Source organism: Rana temporaria, chromosome 3 (genome assembly GCF_905171775.1).
Source record: "Rana temporaria chromosome 3, aRanTem1.1, whole genome shotgun sequence".
NCBI classification, from domain to species: Eukaryota; Metazoa; Chordata; class Amphibia; order Anura; family Ranidae; genus Rana; species Rana temporaria.
This window is the reverse complement of record NC_053491.1, coordinates 448496267-448511769: the sequence shown is the minus strand read 5'-3', so window position 1 is coordinate 448511769 and position 15503 is coordinate 448496267. Positions and strand designations below refer to the sequence as shown.

Here is a 15503-nt window from a genome sequence, read left to right as displayed (position 1 = left end):
TGGCGTCCAGCGCCATTCACGATTCACTTACGCAAACCATGTAAATTTCTAATTTTGCGACGCGGGAACGACGGGTATACGTAGCATTGGCTGCCCCTGCTATTAGCAGGGGCAGCCTTACGCAAAAACAGACGTACGCAAACTGCGTACGCAGGGCTCGCGTAGGGTTGTGAATCGGTGTTAGTATGCAATTTGCATACTATACGCTGACCACAACGGGAACGCCACCTAGCGGCCTGCGTAAGAATGCAGCCTAAGATATGACGGCATAAGGAGCCTTATGCCAGTCATTTCTTAGGCTGCAGTCGGCGTAACAAGGTTCCTGAATCAGGAGCATTCGTAACGCTGGCGCAGGTAAGCAATTGCGCTGCGTAACTATGGTTACGCAGACGCAATTGCTCTTTGAATCTACCCCCCTGTGTACATGTACTGATAAGATAACATAGAGGAGATTTCAGGGGCAGCTGAAAAAAACACCCAACTGCTCCTAAACGTCTGTTTACCAGCAGCAGTCTTCATGAGGCCTTAAGCAGGGGTCTCCAAACTGCGGTCCGAGGGCCAGATGTGGCCCTTTGCTTGCCTTTATCTGGCCCTTCGGCCACTATTTCTGTCACTGATATGAGGCATTATTTCTCCCACTGACAGCAACAAGGGGGGACTATTTCTTCCACTGATACCAATCATGGCATACTATTCCCCCGACTGATAGGGGCATTACTCCCCCTCCTACTGACCACCAACCCTGAGGCCATATTTATTCTCACTGATACAAGTCCAGGTGTTTTACCAAAAAAGGTCCCCCGGCGGATTATGCCCCCCCCCCCTGTACTGCGCAGGCGCTGCGCTTGCCTCCGAAAATTGCTGAACATGTAGCTCTAGATGGCGCCTGCGCACGCTTCTGACATCCAGGCTCATTCCTTATCATTCCCATGGACATGGAGGATGATAAAAAAAAGAGCCAGGAGGCTGGGCGAAGCGAGGACGCGAGGCCGACTGGCCACTTACAGCGAGGTCCACGCAGGCGCCGCATGTTCGGCTATTTTCGGAGGCATGCGCAGTACAGGGGGGGCATAATCCGCCGGGGGGGCACTTATCGGCAGAACACCTTGGGGCAGATTCAGAAAGAGATACGACGGTGTATCTCCTGATACGCCGTCGTATCTCTGAGTCCGGCCGTCGTATCTATGCGACTGATTCATAGAATCAGGTTACGCATAGATATCCCTAAGATCCGACAGGTGTAAGTGTCTTACACCGTCGGATCTTAGGCTGCAATTCCAGGCCGGCCGCTAGGTGGCGTTTCGTTTTTTTTACGCGACGAATATGCAAATGAGGATTTACGCCGATTTAGAAACGAATGACCGCCCGGCGCATTTTTTTTACGTCGTTTGCGTTTGGCTTTTTCCTTCGTAAAGTTACCCCTGCTATGTGCCGCGTATCCTATGTTGAGTATGGCCGTCGTTCCCGCGCCGAGTTTTGATTTTTTTACGTCGTTTGCGTAAGTCGTTCGCGAATACGGATGGACGTAATTTACGTTCACGTCGAAACCTAGCGACGTCATTTAGAGCAATGCACGCTGGGAAATTTTACGGACAGCGCCCCCTACCCGCGGAATTTGAATTCCGCCGGGGTTATTTACGATACACTGCCGTAAGTTTACAGGCAAGTGCTTTCTGAATAAAGCACTTGCCTCAAAAACTTGCGGCGGCGTAACGTAAATGAGATAGGTTACGCGGATCTAAAGATCCGCTCACCTATCTGAATCTGGCCCCGGGACATTTTCTGCCCCTGCTGGCCACAATCCAGCTCTCCTGAATTCTGAAGGACAATAAACTGGCCCTTTGAAAAGTTTGTAGACCCCTGGCCTAAGGCCCCATTCACACCTCCGCGACAAAACGCCCGACGCCGGACGCTCGTGCCGCTGGAGGGGAGAATTCCCATTGCTGTCTATGAGATGGTTCACATCTCATAGACGCCGTACGCCTGCCGCCTGAAAAAAAGTCCCGGGCCCTTTTTTTCAGGCGGCATTGGCGTTCGGCCATACAAAGCAATGGGAAGGATTTGTAAAAAATAAAAAAAGTTACACTATTCACGGCAAAATACGCCGCATACGCGGCGTTACTTGTCGCGGAGGTGTGAATGCAGTGTTAGGGTTTCAGAAAAAAATTAAAACTTGGTCACAAATGTTACAATCACCAACTATATTGTCCAAAGTTCTTTCTGAATGGATATAAACTTAAAATATAACTAAAGGCAAAAGTTTTTTTCGTTTTGGATAAAGTGGAGAGCAAGTTTTTAACGCCGCTTTCCATGGGAGCACCCGTGCAGCCTCGCTTCCAAGCCGCCCTGTCTGCGTCTATTGATACAGACCAGGCAACTCAGCCCCGCCGCACCAAATCACAGCATTTGATTGACAGTAGCAAGAGCCAATGCTATCAATCTACCCACTGAGGAGGGAGACAGCAGCGAGAGCCGCTGCTCTCGTGCACGTCGCTGGACCGGATCGGGCTCAGGAAAGAATAGGAGGGGGCTGGGGGGGATCCTGCAGCAGAAACGTTTTTTTAACCTTGAGGTTTTAGAACCACTTTAAGGTGGGGCTGGGGGGGTTGCTATTGGAAGTTTTCTTTGCTTTAATGCAGAGAGTGTGTTAAGGTAAAAAAAAACTTTTGCCTTTAGAATCACTTTAAGGTGAATTTAAAAAGTCAACATTTTTTTCATTTGGAATAAAGGGGTTTCAATTCCTGTCAACTAAGGGCCCTTTCACACGTACGGACAAACGGTCCGTTTATTACAAGTCCGTTTACGGACTTGTAATGTATCGCTATGGGATTGCAGACGTTAGCAGATGATGCATCCGCTAACGTTCGCAACCATCCGCGTCCGCAAAGATCCGCTTTTGCGGACGGAAGAAAACCCTATTTTTCTTCCGTCCGGCGGAACGGATCGCATGAATACGGACAGACGGTCCGTATTCATCCGATTCCCCATAGGGGAGAGCGGAGGAGAGACAGGGCGGTCTCTGCACGCCGACAGCTCAGTGGGGATTACGGAGGAATCCCCGCTGAGCCAAACGGGCTAACGGAGCGGATCAATTACGGATCCGCTCCGTGTGGAAGAGCCTTTATTCTAGTGGAAATCTTCCAAGCTGGTCATACACAGAATCCCTCATCCATGCAAGACAGGTCATATGGATGAATCTCCTACTGTGCCTATTGTATTTTGACAGCTGGCCCGGGGGGATGGGTTTGTATTATGAACCACTGCAAGGGTATTTTTTTATAATTTATTTAGCATATTATTATTATTTTTTTACATGATGTTGATAAATGATTAGTTGAGCAGGGGTCTTTCAGCATAGAAGTGTCAGGATGGCTATACATCAGATTTCTTTTATTCAGCCTGCAGGCTAATCAAAAGAAATCCAACAGATTCCTCCATCCATACTAAAGCTTGGTAAACACTATTAGCTGGATTCAAGTATCCCGCCGCATCTTTGCGGCGGCGTAGTGTATCGTATTTACACTACGCCGCCGTAAGTTAGCTAGGCAAGTACTGTATTCACAAAGGGCCAGATTCATAAAGAATCGCGGCGGCGTAACGTATCGTCTTTACGTTACACCGCCGCAAGTTTTCAGCGCAAGTGCCTGATTCACCAAGCACTTGCGTGTAAACTTACGGCGGTGTAACGTAAAGCCGTCCGGTGCAAGCCCGCCTAATTCAAATGGTGCGTGTACCATTTAAATTAGGCGTGCTCCCGCGCCGAACGTTCTGCGCATGCTCCGTGCAAAAATTTCCCACCGTGCTTTGCGCGAAATGACGTCGCCCCGACGTAATGTTTTGAACGGCGACGTGCATTACGTCGTTTCGTATTCCCGGACGTCTTACGCAAAAAAAAAAAAAAATTGAAATTCGACGCGGGAACGACGGCCATACTTTAACATGGGCTGTCTATAGCAGCCTTAACTTTACGACGGGAAAAAACCGACTAGCGATGACGTAACGAACGCGCGTACCTTCGTGGATCGCCATAAAAGCTAATTTGCATACCCGACTCTGGAAAACGACGCGAACTCCACCCAGCGGCGGCCGAAGTATTGCATCCTAAGATCCGAAGGCGTACGCCTGTCGGATCTTAGCCAAATGCCGTCGTATCTTGTTTGTGAATCACAAATTAAGATACGACGTGGGAAATTTGAAAGTACGCCGGAGTATCAGCAGATACTCCGGCGTACTTTTTCTGTGAATCTGGCCCAAAGTACTTGCCTGCTAAGTTACGGCGGCGTAGCGTAAATGTTGCCGGCGTAGGCGCGCCTAATTCAAATTAGACTGAGGGGGCGTGTTTTATGTTAATGGGGGGGTGACCAGACGTGATTGACGTTTTTTACGAACGGCGCATGCGCCGTCTGTGTACATATCCCAGTGTGCATTGCGGCAAAGTACGCCGCAAGGACGTATTGGTTTCGACGTGGACGGAAATTACGTCCAGCCCTATTCACAGACGACTTACGCAAATGACGTAAAATTTTCAAATTTCGACGCGGGAACGACGGCCATACTTAACATTGGCTACGCCACCTAGGGAGCATGTTTATCTTTAGGCGGCCTATCTCTTACGGAAACGGCGTATCTTTACTGCGACGGGCGGACGTACGTTCGTGAATAGGCGTATCTAGTGATTTACATATTCTACGCCGAACTCAATGGAAGCGCCACCTAGCGGCCAGCCTAAATATTGCACCCTAAGATACGACGGCGCAAGCCGTCGTATCTTAGATAGGTTTAAGTGTATCTCAGTTTGAGAATACACTTAAACTTAGGTCGGCGCAGATTCCGAGTTAGGTCGGCGTATCTACTGATACGCCGGCCTAACTCTCTGTGAATCCACCTATATTTGTTTTTTTTTTGTTCAACCCAACGGGCTGAATTAAAAAAAAATAACTGAACAGCTTGGGAGGAGCCGCTGCACTATGTGATGTTAGCACATCTAACTCCCCTGCTGACACCCTGCCCCCCCCCCCCGCCAGAACACACTGGTCAGCGCATTGGGTGAAAGCGCTGATCGGATGCTGGTAGGCAGACCTTTTCCAGGCATGCCCCTTCGACAGAAGCCAGCTGAACGTCTGCCGGTTTCTATTGAACCGGCCAATGCCAGACGATATTCAGCCCGTGTGTACGTCCCTTAAAAGCCGGTTCACACACAGGGGCGGCACGACTTTGGGGGCGACTCGGCAAGGCGATCTCAAGACGACTTGAGAGGCAACTTGCAAAATGACTTCTGTATTGAAGTCAATGCAAGTCGCCCTGAGTCACCCCCAAAGTCGTACAGGAACCTTTTTCTTAGGCCCCTTTCACACTGGGGCGGGAGCCGCGGTGGCGGTATAGCGCTGCTATATCATCAGATTTGCCGCGGGATTTGGCCGCTAGCGGGGCGGTATTGACCCCGCTAGCGGCCGATAAAGGGTTAATACAGCGGTTTCCCGTTGTTTTAAATGGGAAGGAGCGGGATACATACCGCTCCTCTCACCGCTCCAAAGATGCCACTGACAGGAGATTTTTTCCTCTCCTGCCAGCGCATCGCCTCAGTGTGAAAGCCCTCCGGCTTTCACATTTAGGTAGCTGGGCAGGAGTTTTTCAGGCGGTATAGCAGCGCTATTTTTAGCGCTGTACCGCCTGAAAAACTCCTCAGTGTGAAAGGGGTCTAAGTCGGAACAACTTGCGTCGCTCTCCTATTAGAACGATACCATTGAATAGAGCGGACTGCGATTTGTCAGGCGGCTGAGTCACCTGACAGGTCGCCCCTGTGTGAACCGGCTTTTAGGCTATGTTCACATCGGGTGATTGCCGCTGCGGGACCGTGCCTGCTCCCACAGCCGCAACCCCCCGCACAGGAAAACGCAGGAGATTTGTGTGGGTGTCATTAATCCTGCCACGCCGCATGCACTGGAAGTCGTTCCAGCACTGTTCTTGCGGTTCCAGTGCGAGCTGCGATTCCAACAAAAAAGCCACAGAGACCCTTTCCCTGTGTTTCAGGAGGCACAGCAGTCCATTTAACTACAAGCCGACCAGCCGCCGCAGTTCTACGGCGGCAGGTCGGCTCTCCTGCGCGAGAGCACGTAGTATAACGTTGGCTCTCGAATCGCCCCCACGCTCGCTCCTGACTCCCGCGCGCGTGCCTGGCGGTCGCGATCACCGCCGGGCACCTGTGATCGCTCGTTACAGAGTGAGGACCGGGAGCTGTGTGGGTAAACACACAGCTCCCGGTCCTGTCAGGGGAGAAATGCCTGATCGTCTCTTCATACAATGTATGAACAGCGATCAGTCATTTTCCCAAGTCAGTCCCACCCCCCTACAGTTAGAACACACCCAGGGAACATACTTAACCCCTTCCTCGCCCCCTAGTGTTTACCCCTTCCCTGCCAGTGGCATTTTTATAGTAATCAATGCATTTTTATAGCACTGATCGCTATAAAAATGCCAATGGTCCCAAAAATGTGTCAAAAGTGTCCGAAGTGTCCGCCATAATGTCGCAGTACCGAAAAAAAATCGATGATGCGCCATTACTAGTAAAAAAAAAATATTAATAAAAATGCCATAAAACTACCCCCTATTTTGTAAACGCTATAACTTTTGCGCAAACCAATCAATAAACGCTTATTATCCCACTGACAGCAACAAGGGGGGACTATTTCTTCCACTGATACCAATCATGGCATACTATTCCCCCGACTGATAGGGGCATTACTCCCCCTCCTAATGACCACCAACCCTGAGGCCATATTTATTCTTACTGATTCAAGTCCAGGTGTCTTGCCGAAAAAGGTCCCCCGGCGGATTATGCCCCCCCCCCCCTGTACTGCGCAGGCGCGGCGCTTGCCTCTGAAAATTGCTAAACATGTAGCTCTAGATGGCGCCTGCGCACGCTTCTGACATCCAGGCTCATTCCTTATCATTCCCATGGACATGGAGGATGTTAAAAAAAAGAGCCAGGAGGCCGGGCGAAGCGAGGACGTGAGGCCGACTGGCCACTTACAGCGAGGTCCACGCAGGCGCCGCATGTTCGGCTATTTTCGGAGGCATGCGCAGTACAGGGGGGGCATAATCCGCCGAGGGGGCACTTATCGGCAGAACACCTTGGGGCAGATTCAGAAAGAGATACGACGGTGTATCTCCTGATACTCCGTCGTATCTCTGAGTTCTGCCGGTCGTATCTATGCGACTGATTCAGAGAATCAGTTACGCATAGATATCCCTAAGATCCGACAGGTGTAAGTGTCTTACACCGTCGGATCTTAGGCTGCAATTCCAGGCCGGCCGCTAGGTGGCGTTTTGTTTTTTTTACGCAACGAATATGCAAATGAGGATTTCCGCCGATTCAGAAACGAATGACCGCCCGGCGCATTTTTTTTACGTCGTTTGCGTTCGGCTTTTTCCGTCGTAAAGTTACCCCTGCTATGTGCAGCGTATCCTATGTTAAGTATGGCCGTCGTTCCCGCGCCGAGTTTTGAATTTTTTACGTCGTTTGCGTAAGTTGTTTGCGAATACGGATGGACGTAATTTATGTTCACGTCTAAACCAATGACGTCCTAGCGACGTCATTTAGAGCAATGCACGCTGGGAAATTTTACAGACGGCGCATGCGCAGTTCGTTTGGCGCGGGGACACGCCTGATTTAAATTTTGCACGCCCCCTACCCGCGGAATTTGAATTCCGCCGGGGGATTTACGATACACCGCTGCAAGTTTACAGGCAAGTGCTTTCTGAATAAAGCGCTTGCCTCAAAAACTTGCGGCGGCGTAACGTAAATGAGATCTAAAGATCCGCTCACCTATCTGACTCTGGCCCCGGGACATTTTCTGCCCCCGCTGGCCACAATCCGGCTCTCCTGAATTCTGAAGGACAATAAACTGGCCCTTTGAAAAGTTTGGAGACCCCTGGCCTAAGGCCCCATTCACACCTCCGCGACAAAATGCCCGACGCCGGACGCTCGTGCCGCTGGAGGGGAGAATTCCCATTGCTGTCTATGAGATGGTTCACATCTCATAGACGCCTGCCGCCTGCCGCCTGAAAAAAAGTCCCGGACCCTTTTTTTCAGGCGGCATTGGCGTTCGGCCATACAAAGCAATGGGAAGGATTTGTAAAAAAAAAAAAAAAAGTTACACTATTCGCGGCAAAATACGCAGCGTACGCGGCGTTACTTGTCGCGGAGGTGTGAATGCAGTGTTAGGGTTTCAGAAAAAAATTCAAACTTGGTCACATATGTTACAATCACCAACTATATTGTCCAAAGTTCTTTCTGACTGGATATAAACGTAAAATATAACTAAAGGCAAAACTTTTTTTTAGTTTTGGATAAAGTGGAGAGACAGTTTTTGACGCTGCTTTTCATGGGAGCACCCGTGCAGCCTCGCTTCCAAGCCGCCCTGTCTGCGTCTATTGATACAGACCAGGCAACTCAGCCCCGCCGCACCAAATCACAGCATTTGATTGACAGCAGCAAGAGCCAATGCTATCAATCTACCCACTGAGGAGGGAGACAGCAGCGAGAGCCGCTGCTCTCATCTCATGCACGTCGCTGGACCGGATCGGGCTCAGGAAAGAATAAGAGGGGGCTGGGGAGGATCCTGCAGCAGAAAAGTTTTTTCAACCTTGAGGTTTTAGAACCACTTTAAGGTGGGGCTGGGGGGGGTTGCTATTGGAAGTTTTCTTTGCTTTAATGCAGAGAGTGTGTTAAGGTAAAAAAAAACTTTTGCCTTTAGAATCACTTTAAGGTGAATTTAAAAAGTCAACTGTTACTGGAGCTAAAAATTGAACTTTTTTTTTGAAGGGTGGGGGGGGGCAAAAATTCTAGTGGAAATCTTCCAAGCTGGTCATACACAGAATCCCTCATCCATGCAAGACAGGTCATATGGATGAATCTCCTACTGTGCCTATTGTATTTTGACAGCTGACCCGGGGGATGGGTTTGTATTATGAACCACTGCAAGGGTATTTTTTTATAATTTATTTAGCATATTATTATTTTTTTTACATGATGTTGATAAATGATTAGTTGAGCAGGGGTCTTTCAGCATAGAAGTGTCAGGATGGCTATACATCAGATTTCTTTTATTTAGCCTGCAGGCTAATCAAAAGAAATCCAACAGATTCCTCCATCCATACTAAAGCTTGGTAAACACTATCAGCTGGATTCAAGTCTCCCGCCGCATCTTTGCTGCGGCGTAGCGTATCGTATTTACACTACGCCGCCGTAAGTTAGCTAGGCAAGTACTGTATTCACAAAGGGCCAGATTCATAAAGAATCGCGGCGGCGTAACGTATCGTCTTTACGTTACACCGCCGCAAGTTTTCAGCGCAAGTGCCTGATTCACCAAGCACTTGCGTGTAAACTTACGGCGGTGTAACGTAAAGCCGTCCGGCGCAAGCCCGCCTAATTCAAATGGTGCGTGTACCATTTAAATTAGGCGTGCTCCCGCGCCGAACGTTCTGCGCATGCTCCGTGCAAAAATTTCCCACCGTGCTTTGCGCGAAATGACGTCGCCCCGACGTAATGTTTTGAACGGCGACGTGCATTACGTCGTTTCGTATTCCCGGACGTCTTACGCAAAAAAAAAATTGAAATTCGACGCGGGAACGACGGCCATACTTTAACATGGGCTGTCTATTGTTACACCACCTCAATAGCAGCCGTAACTTTACGACAGGAAAAAACCGACTAGCGATGACGTAACGAACGCGCGTACCTTCGTGGATCGCCATAAAAGCTAATTTGCATACCCGACTCTGGAAAACGACGCGAACTCCACCCAGCGGCGGCCGAAGTATTGCATCCTAAGATCCGAAGGCGTACGCCTGTCGGATCTTAGCCAAATGCCGTTGTATCTTGTTTGTGAATCACAAATTAAGATACGACGTGGGAAATTTGAAAGTACGCCGGAGTATCAGCAGATACTCCGGCGTACTTTTTCTGTGAATCTGGCCCAAAGTACTTGCCTGCTAAGTTACGGCGGCGTAGCGTAAATGTGGCCGGCGTAGGCGCGCCTAATTCAAATTAGACTGAGGGGGCGTGTTTTATGTTAATGGGGGGGTGACCAGACGTGATTGACGTTTTTTACGAACGGCGCATGCGCCGTCTGTGTACATATCCCAGTGTGCATTGCGGCAAAGTACGCCGCAAGGACGTATTGGTTTCGACGTGGACGGAAATTACGTCCAGCCCTATTCACGGACGACTTACGCAAATGACGTAAAATTTTCAAATTTCGACGCGGGAACGACGGCCATACTTAACATTGGCTACGCCACCTAGGGAGCATGTTTATCTTTAGGCGGCCTATCTCTTACGGAAACGGCGTATCTTTACTGCGACGGGCGGACGTACGTTCGTGAATAGGCGTATCTAGTGATTTACATATTCTACGCCGAACTCAATGGAAGCGCCACCTAGCGGCCAGCCTAAATATTGCACCCTACGATACGACGGCGCAAGCTCCTCTCACCGCTCCAAAGATGCTGCTTGCAGGAGATTTTTTTCTCTCCTGCCAGTGCATCGCCTCAGTGCGAAAGCCCTCCGGCTTTCACATTCAGGTTGCTGGGCAGGAGTTTTTCAAGCGGTATAGTAGCGCTATTTTTAAAGGGGTCTAAGTCGGAACAACTTGCGTCACTCTTCTATTAGAACGATACCATTGAATAGAGCGGACTGCGACTTGTCAGGCGGCTGAGTCACCTGACAGGTCGCCCCTGTGTGAACCTGGCTCTTAGGCTATGTTCACATCGGGTGATTGCCGCTGCGGGACCGTGCCTGCTCCCACAACCGCAACCCCCCGCACAGGAAAACACAGGAGATTTGTGTGGGTGTCATTAATCCTGCCACGCCGCATGCACTGGAAGTCGTTCCGGCACTGTTCTTGCGGTTCCCGTGCGAGCTGCGATTCCGACAAAAAAGCCACAGAGACCCTTTCCCTGTGTTTCAGGAGGCACAGCAGTCCATTTAACTACATGCCGACCAGCCGCCGCAGTTCTACGGCGGCAGGTCGGCTCTCCTGCGCGAGAGCCCGTAGTATAACGTTGGCTCTTGAAGCGCCCCCCGCTTGCTCCTGACTCCCGCGCGCGTGCCCGGCGGTCGCGATCACCGCCGGGCACCCGCGATCGCTCATTACAGAGCGGGGACCGGGAGCTGTGTGTGTAAACACCCAGCTCCCGGTCCTGTCAGGGGAGAAATGCCTGACCGTCTGTTCATACAATGTATGAACAGCGATCAGTCATTTCCCCAAGTCAGTCCCACCCCCCCTACAGTTAGAACACACCCAGGGAACATACTTAACCCCTTCCTCACCCCCCTAGTGTTAACCCCTTCCCTGCCAGTGGCATTTTTATAGTAATCAATGCATTTTTATAGCACTGATCGCTATAAAAGTGCCAATGGTCCCAAAAATGTGTCAAAAGTGTCCGCCATAATGTCGCAGTACCGAAAAAAAAATCGCTGATCGCCGCCATTACCAGTAAAAAAAAAATATTAATAAAAATGCCATAAAACTACCCCCTATTTTGTAAACGCTATAACTTTTGCGCAAACCAATCAATAAACGCTTATTGCGATTATTTTTTTTTACGAAAAATAGGTAGAAGAATACGTATCGGCCTAAACTGAGGAAAAAACATTTTTTTAAAATATTTTTGGGGGATATTTATTATAGCAAAAAGTAAAAAAATATTATTTTTTTTGAAAATTGTCGCTCTATTTTTGTTTATAGCGCAAAAACTAAAAACCGCAGAGGTGATCAAATACCACCAAAAGAAAGCTCTATTTGTGGGGGAAAAAGGACGCCAATTTTGTTTGGGAGCCACGTCGCACGACCGCGCAATTGTCAGTTAAAGCGACGCAGTGCCGAATCGCAAAAAGTGCTCTGGTCTTTGACCAGCAACATGGTCCGGGGCTTAAGTGGTTAAATGAACGAGCTGAAGTGACTGCGCAAAACACGGCTCACAGAGCCGCATCAATGTGAACCTAGCCTGACAGCGTGGAGGGACAAATCACCATGCTGGGCTCTCTTATATTCTGACAGCTGAATACCCAAACAGCGGCTGCATCTGATTGGCTGCTGGAAGTTTGCTCAGTGCATGGCCAGCTTTATCAGATAAAAAGATAAAAAGATAAACTGCTACATCTGCTACACATGAAAAGATAAAGGTGTCCGGAGACAAGAGGTCATATTGTAGAATACACTAACGGCTCTCCTTCTTCTTCTTCCTCATCTTTCTTCCGTATCTACAACAAGAGAGAGAAAACATCATTACCATCCTCTCATACAAACAGCTGATTCACAAAGACTGGCTTAACTTTGAGGCGGCGTAGCGTAACGCATATACGCTACGCCGCCGTAAATCAGAGAGGCAAGTTCTGTATTCACAAAGCACTTGCCTCCTAACTTACGGCGGCGTATCGTAAATGGGGCCGGCGTAAGCGCGCCTAATTCAAATGAGGAACAGGGGGGCGTGTTTTATGTTAATGACTCGTGACCCGACGTGATTGACGTTTTTAACAAACGGCGCATGCGCCGTCCATGTACATATCCCAGTGTGTATTGCGCAAAGTACGCTGCAAGAACGTATTGGTTTCGACATGAACATAAATTACATCCAGCCCTATTCACAGACGACTTACGCAAACTACGTAAAAATTTTGACGCAGGAACGACGGCCATACTTAACATTGACTAGTCCAGCTATTTGATGGAATAACTTTACGCCTGAAAACGCCTTAGGTAAACGGTGTATCTTTACTGCGACGGGCGCACGTACGTTCGTGAATAGGCGTATCTAGTCATTTACATATTCTACGCCGAACTCAATGGAAGCGCCACCTAGCGGCCAGCCTAAATATTGCACCCTAAGATAGGACGGCGCAGGCTGTCGTATCTTAGCTAGGTTTACGTGTATCTCAGTTTGAGAATACACTTAAACTTAGGACAGCGCAGATTCTGAGTTAGGTCGGCGTATCTACTGATACGCCGGCCTAACTCTACCTGAATCTAGCTATGAAACTGGAGAGTCCAGAATGTGGAGCAGCTCTACATAGTAACCAATCAGTTTCCACATGAACAAGCTGACGTTAGAACCTGTCACTGATCGTCTGTTCCCTGTCATAGGGAAGGATGATCAGTGATGTCACATGCCAAGCCACGCCCCCCCCACACAGTAAGAATCAGTCCCTTAACCCCTTCCGCGCCCCCTACAGGTTAACCCCTTCACTGCCAGTGACATTTTCACAGTAATCAGTGCATTTTTATAGCACTGTCCGCTGTAAAAATGACAATGGTCCCAAAATGGTGTCAAAAGTGTCCGCCATAATGTCGCAGTCACGATAAAAATCGCTGATCGCCGCCATTACTAGTAAAAAAATTTATTTTTAACATTAAATTGAGGCTCATTTTGTGAAGGGGAATCGGGTGTTTTTTAAAAATAGAAGCAGTACTTACCGTTTTAGAGAGCGATCTTCTCCGCCGCTTCCGGGTATGGGCTGCGGGACTGGGCGTTCCTATTTGATTGACAGTCTTCCGACGGTCGCATACATCGCGTCACGAGTAGCCGAAAGAAGCCGAACGTCGGTGCGCACCGACGTTCGGCTACTTTTGGAAAATCGTGACGCGATGTATGCGAACGTCGGAAGCCTGTCAATCAAATAGGAACGCCCAGTCCCGCAGCCCATACCCGGAAGCGGCAGAGAAGATCGCTCTCTAAAACGGTAAGTACTGCTTCGATTTAAAAAAACTACCCGATTCCCCTTCACAAAACGAGCCTCAATCTAATGTTAAAAATTAACTTTTTGGGTGAACCTCCACTTTAATTATAAATGCCATAAAACTATCCCCTATTTTGTAGACGCTATAACTTTTGCGCAAACCAATCAATAAATGCTTATTGCGATTTTTTTTTACCAAAAATAGGTAGAAGAATACGTATCGGCCTTTTTTTATATATATATATATATTTTTGGGGGATATTTATTATAGCAAAAAGTAAAAAATATTGCATTTTTTTCAAAATTGTCGCTCTATTTTTGTTTATAGCGCAAAAAATAAAAACCGCAGAGGTGATCAAATACCACCAAAAGAAAGCTCTATTTGTGGGAAAAAAGACAATTTTGTTTGGGAGCCACGTCGCACGACCGCGCAATTGTCTGTTAAAGCGGCACAGTGCCGAATCGCAAAAAAGGGATTTTTATAACAGCTTACCTGTAAAATCCTTTTCTTGGAGTACATCACGGGACACAGAGCGGCATATTCATTACTATATGGGTTATATGGAGTACCTTCAGGTGATGGACACTGGCAATCTCAAACAGGAAATGCCCCTCCCTATATAACCCCCTCCCATAGGAGGAGTACCTCAGTTTTGTAGCAAGCAGTATGCCTCCCAAAATGTTTCCCATAAGAGGGGTGGGAGCTCTGTGTCCCGTGATGTACTCCAAGAAAAGGATTTTACAGGTAAGCTGTATTAAAAATCCCTTTTTCTTTCTCGTACATCACGGGACACAGAGCGGCATATTCATTACTATGTGGGATGTCCCAAAGCAATGCTTTACTGAGGGGAGGGAGAAATCTTCCCAAGACACAAGGATTTAATTCAGAGATACTCTCAAATAATAATAAATCCAACTTAGTCGAGAAAAATTAACTTAAATTTAAATTTTAACTCAAGGGTGCCCCCGATTCTGAGGGTCTTAAATCGCAGCGCGCAGCACTGCCTGCCCAAAGGCTGTATCTGTATTCCTTCTTACGTCCACCTGGTAAAATTTTGTAAACGTGTGGACTGAAGACCAGGTTGCCGCCTTGCATACTTGAGCCATAGAGATCTGATGATGTGCTGCCCAGGAGGCGCCCATGGCCCTGGTAGAATGAGCCTTTACTGACAAAGGAGGAGGCAACCTCTTCAAGCCGTAGGCCTGAGTAATTAACTGTTTAATCCACCTCGAGATGGTGGATTTTGCAGCTGCCTGCCCTTTCTTGGGCCCATCCGGTAGAATGAACAACACATCTGTTTTCCGAATCTTCTCTGTAGCTTTAAGATAGGCCTTCATGGTCCTGACGATATCCAAGGTATGCAGCAACCCTTCCTTTCTGGAAGTGGGCTTCGGAAAAAAGGATGGTAATACCAAGTCCTGATTCAGGTGAAAACTGGATATAACCTTTGGTAAAAAGGAAGGATGAGGACGGAGAACCACCCTGTCCTTATGCAGAATAAGATATGGCTCCTTACAAGATAAGGCTGCCAATTCTGACACTCTTCTGGCGGAAACTATGGCGACCAGAAATACCAACTTCCTTGTTAGTAACACCAAAGGAACTTCAGCCAACGGCTCAAAGGGTTGTTTCTGTAGAGTTGACAGAACAAGATTCAAGTCCCACGGACAAAGTGGCGACTTCACCGGAGGATTAATACGTAAGACCCCCTGAATGAAGGTCTTAACCAGCGAGTGGGTGGCCAGCGGCCTCTGAAACCACACT

At 48.5% G+C, this 15503-nt stretch overlaps 1 protein-coding gene across 3 annotated transcripts in view; it reads right to left on the bottom strand.

The window, feature by feature from the left end:
* BRME1 (break repair meiotic recombinase recruitment factor 1) overlaps positions 1-12261 on the bottom strand; it is a 51255-nt gene extending 38994 nt beyond the window's left edge. For all 3 annotated transcript variants that reach the window (XM_040346605.1, XM_040346603.1, XM_040346604.1), the window contains exon 1: positions 12228-12261. In XM_040346605.1, the coding sequence (XP_040202539.1) occupies positions 12228-12252 (25 nt within the window). In that variant the 5' untranslated portion in view covers positions 12253-12261. The remainder of the gene's footprint in view (positions 1-12227) is intronic.
* Between the last annotated feature and the right edge of the window lie 3242 nt (positions 12262-15503).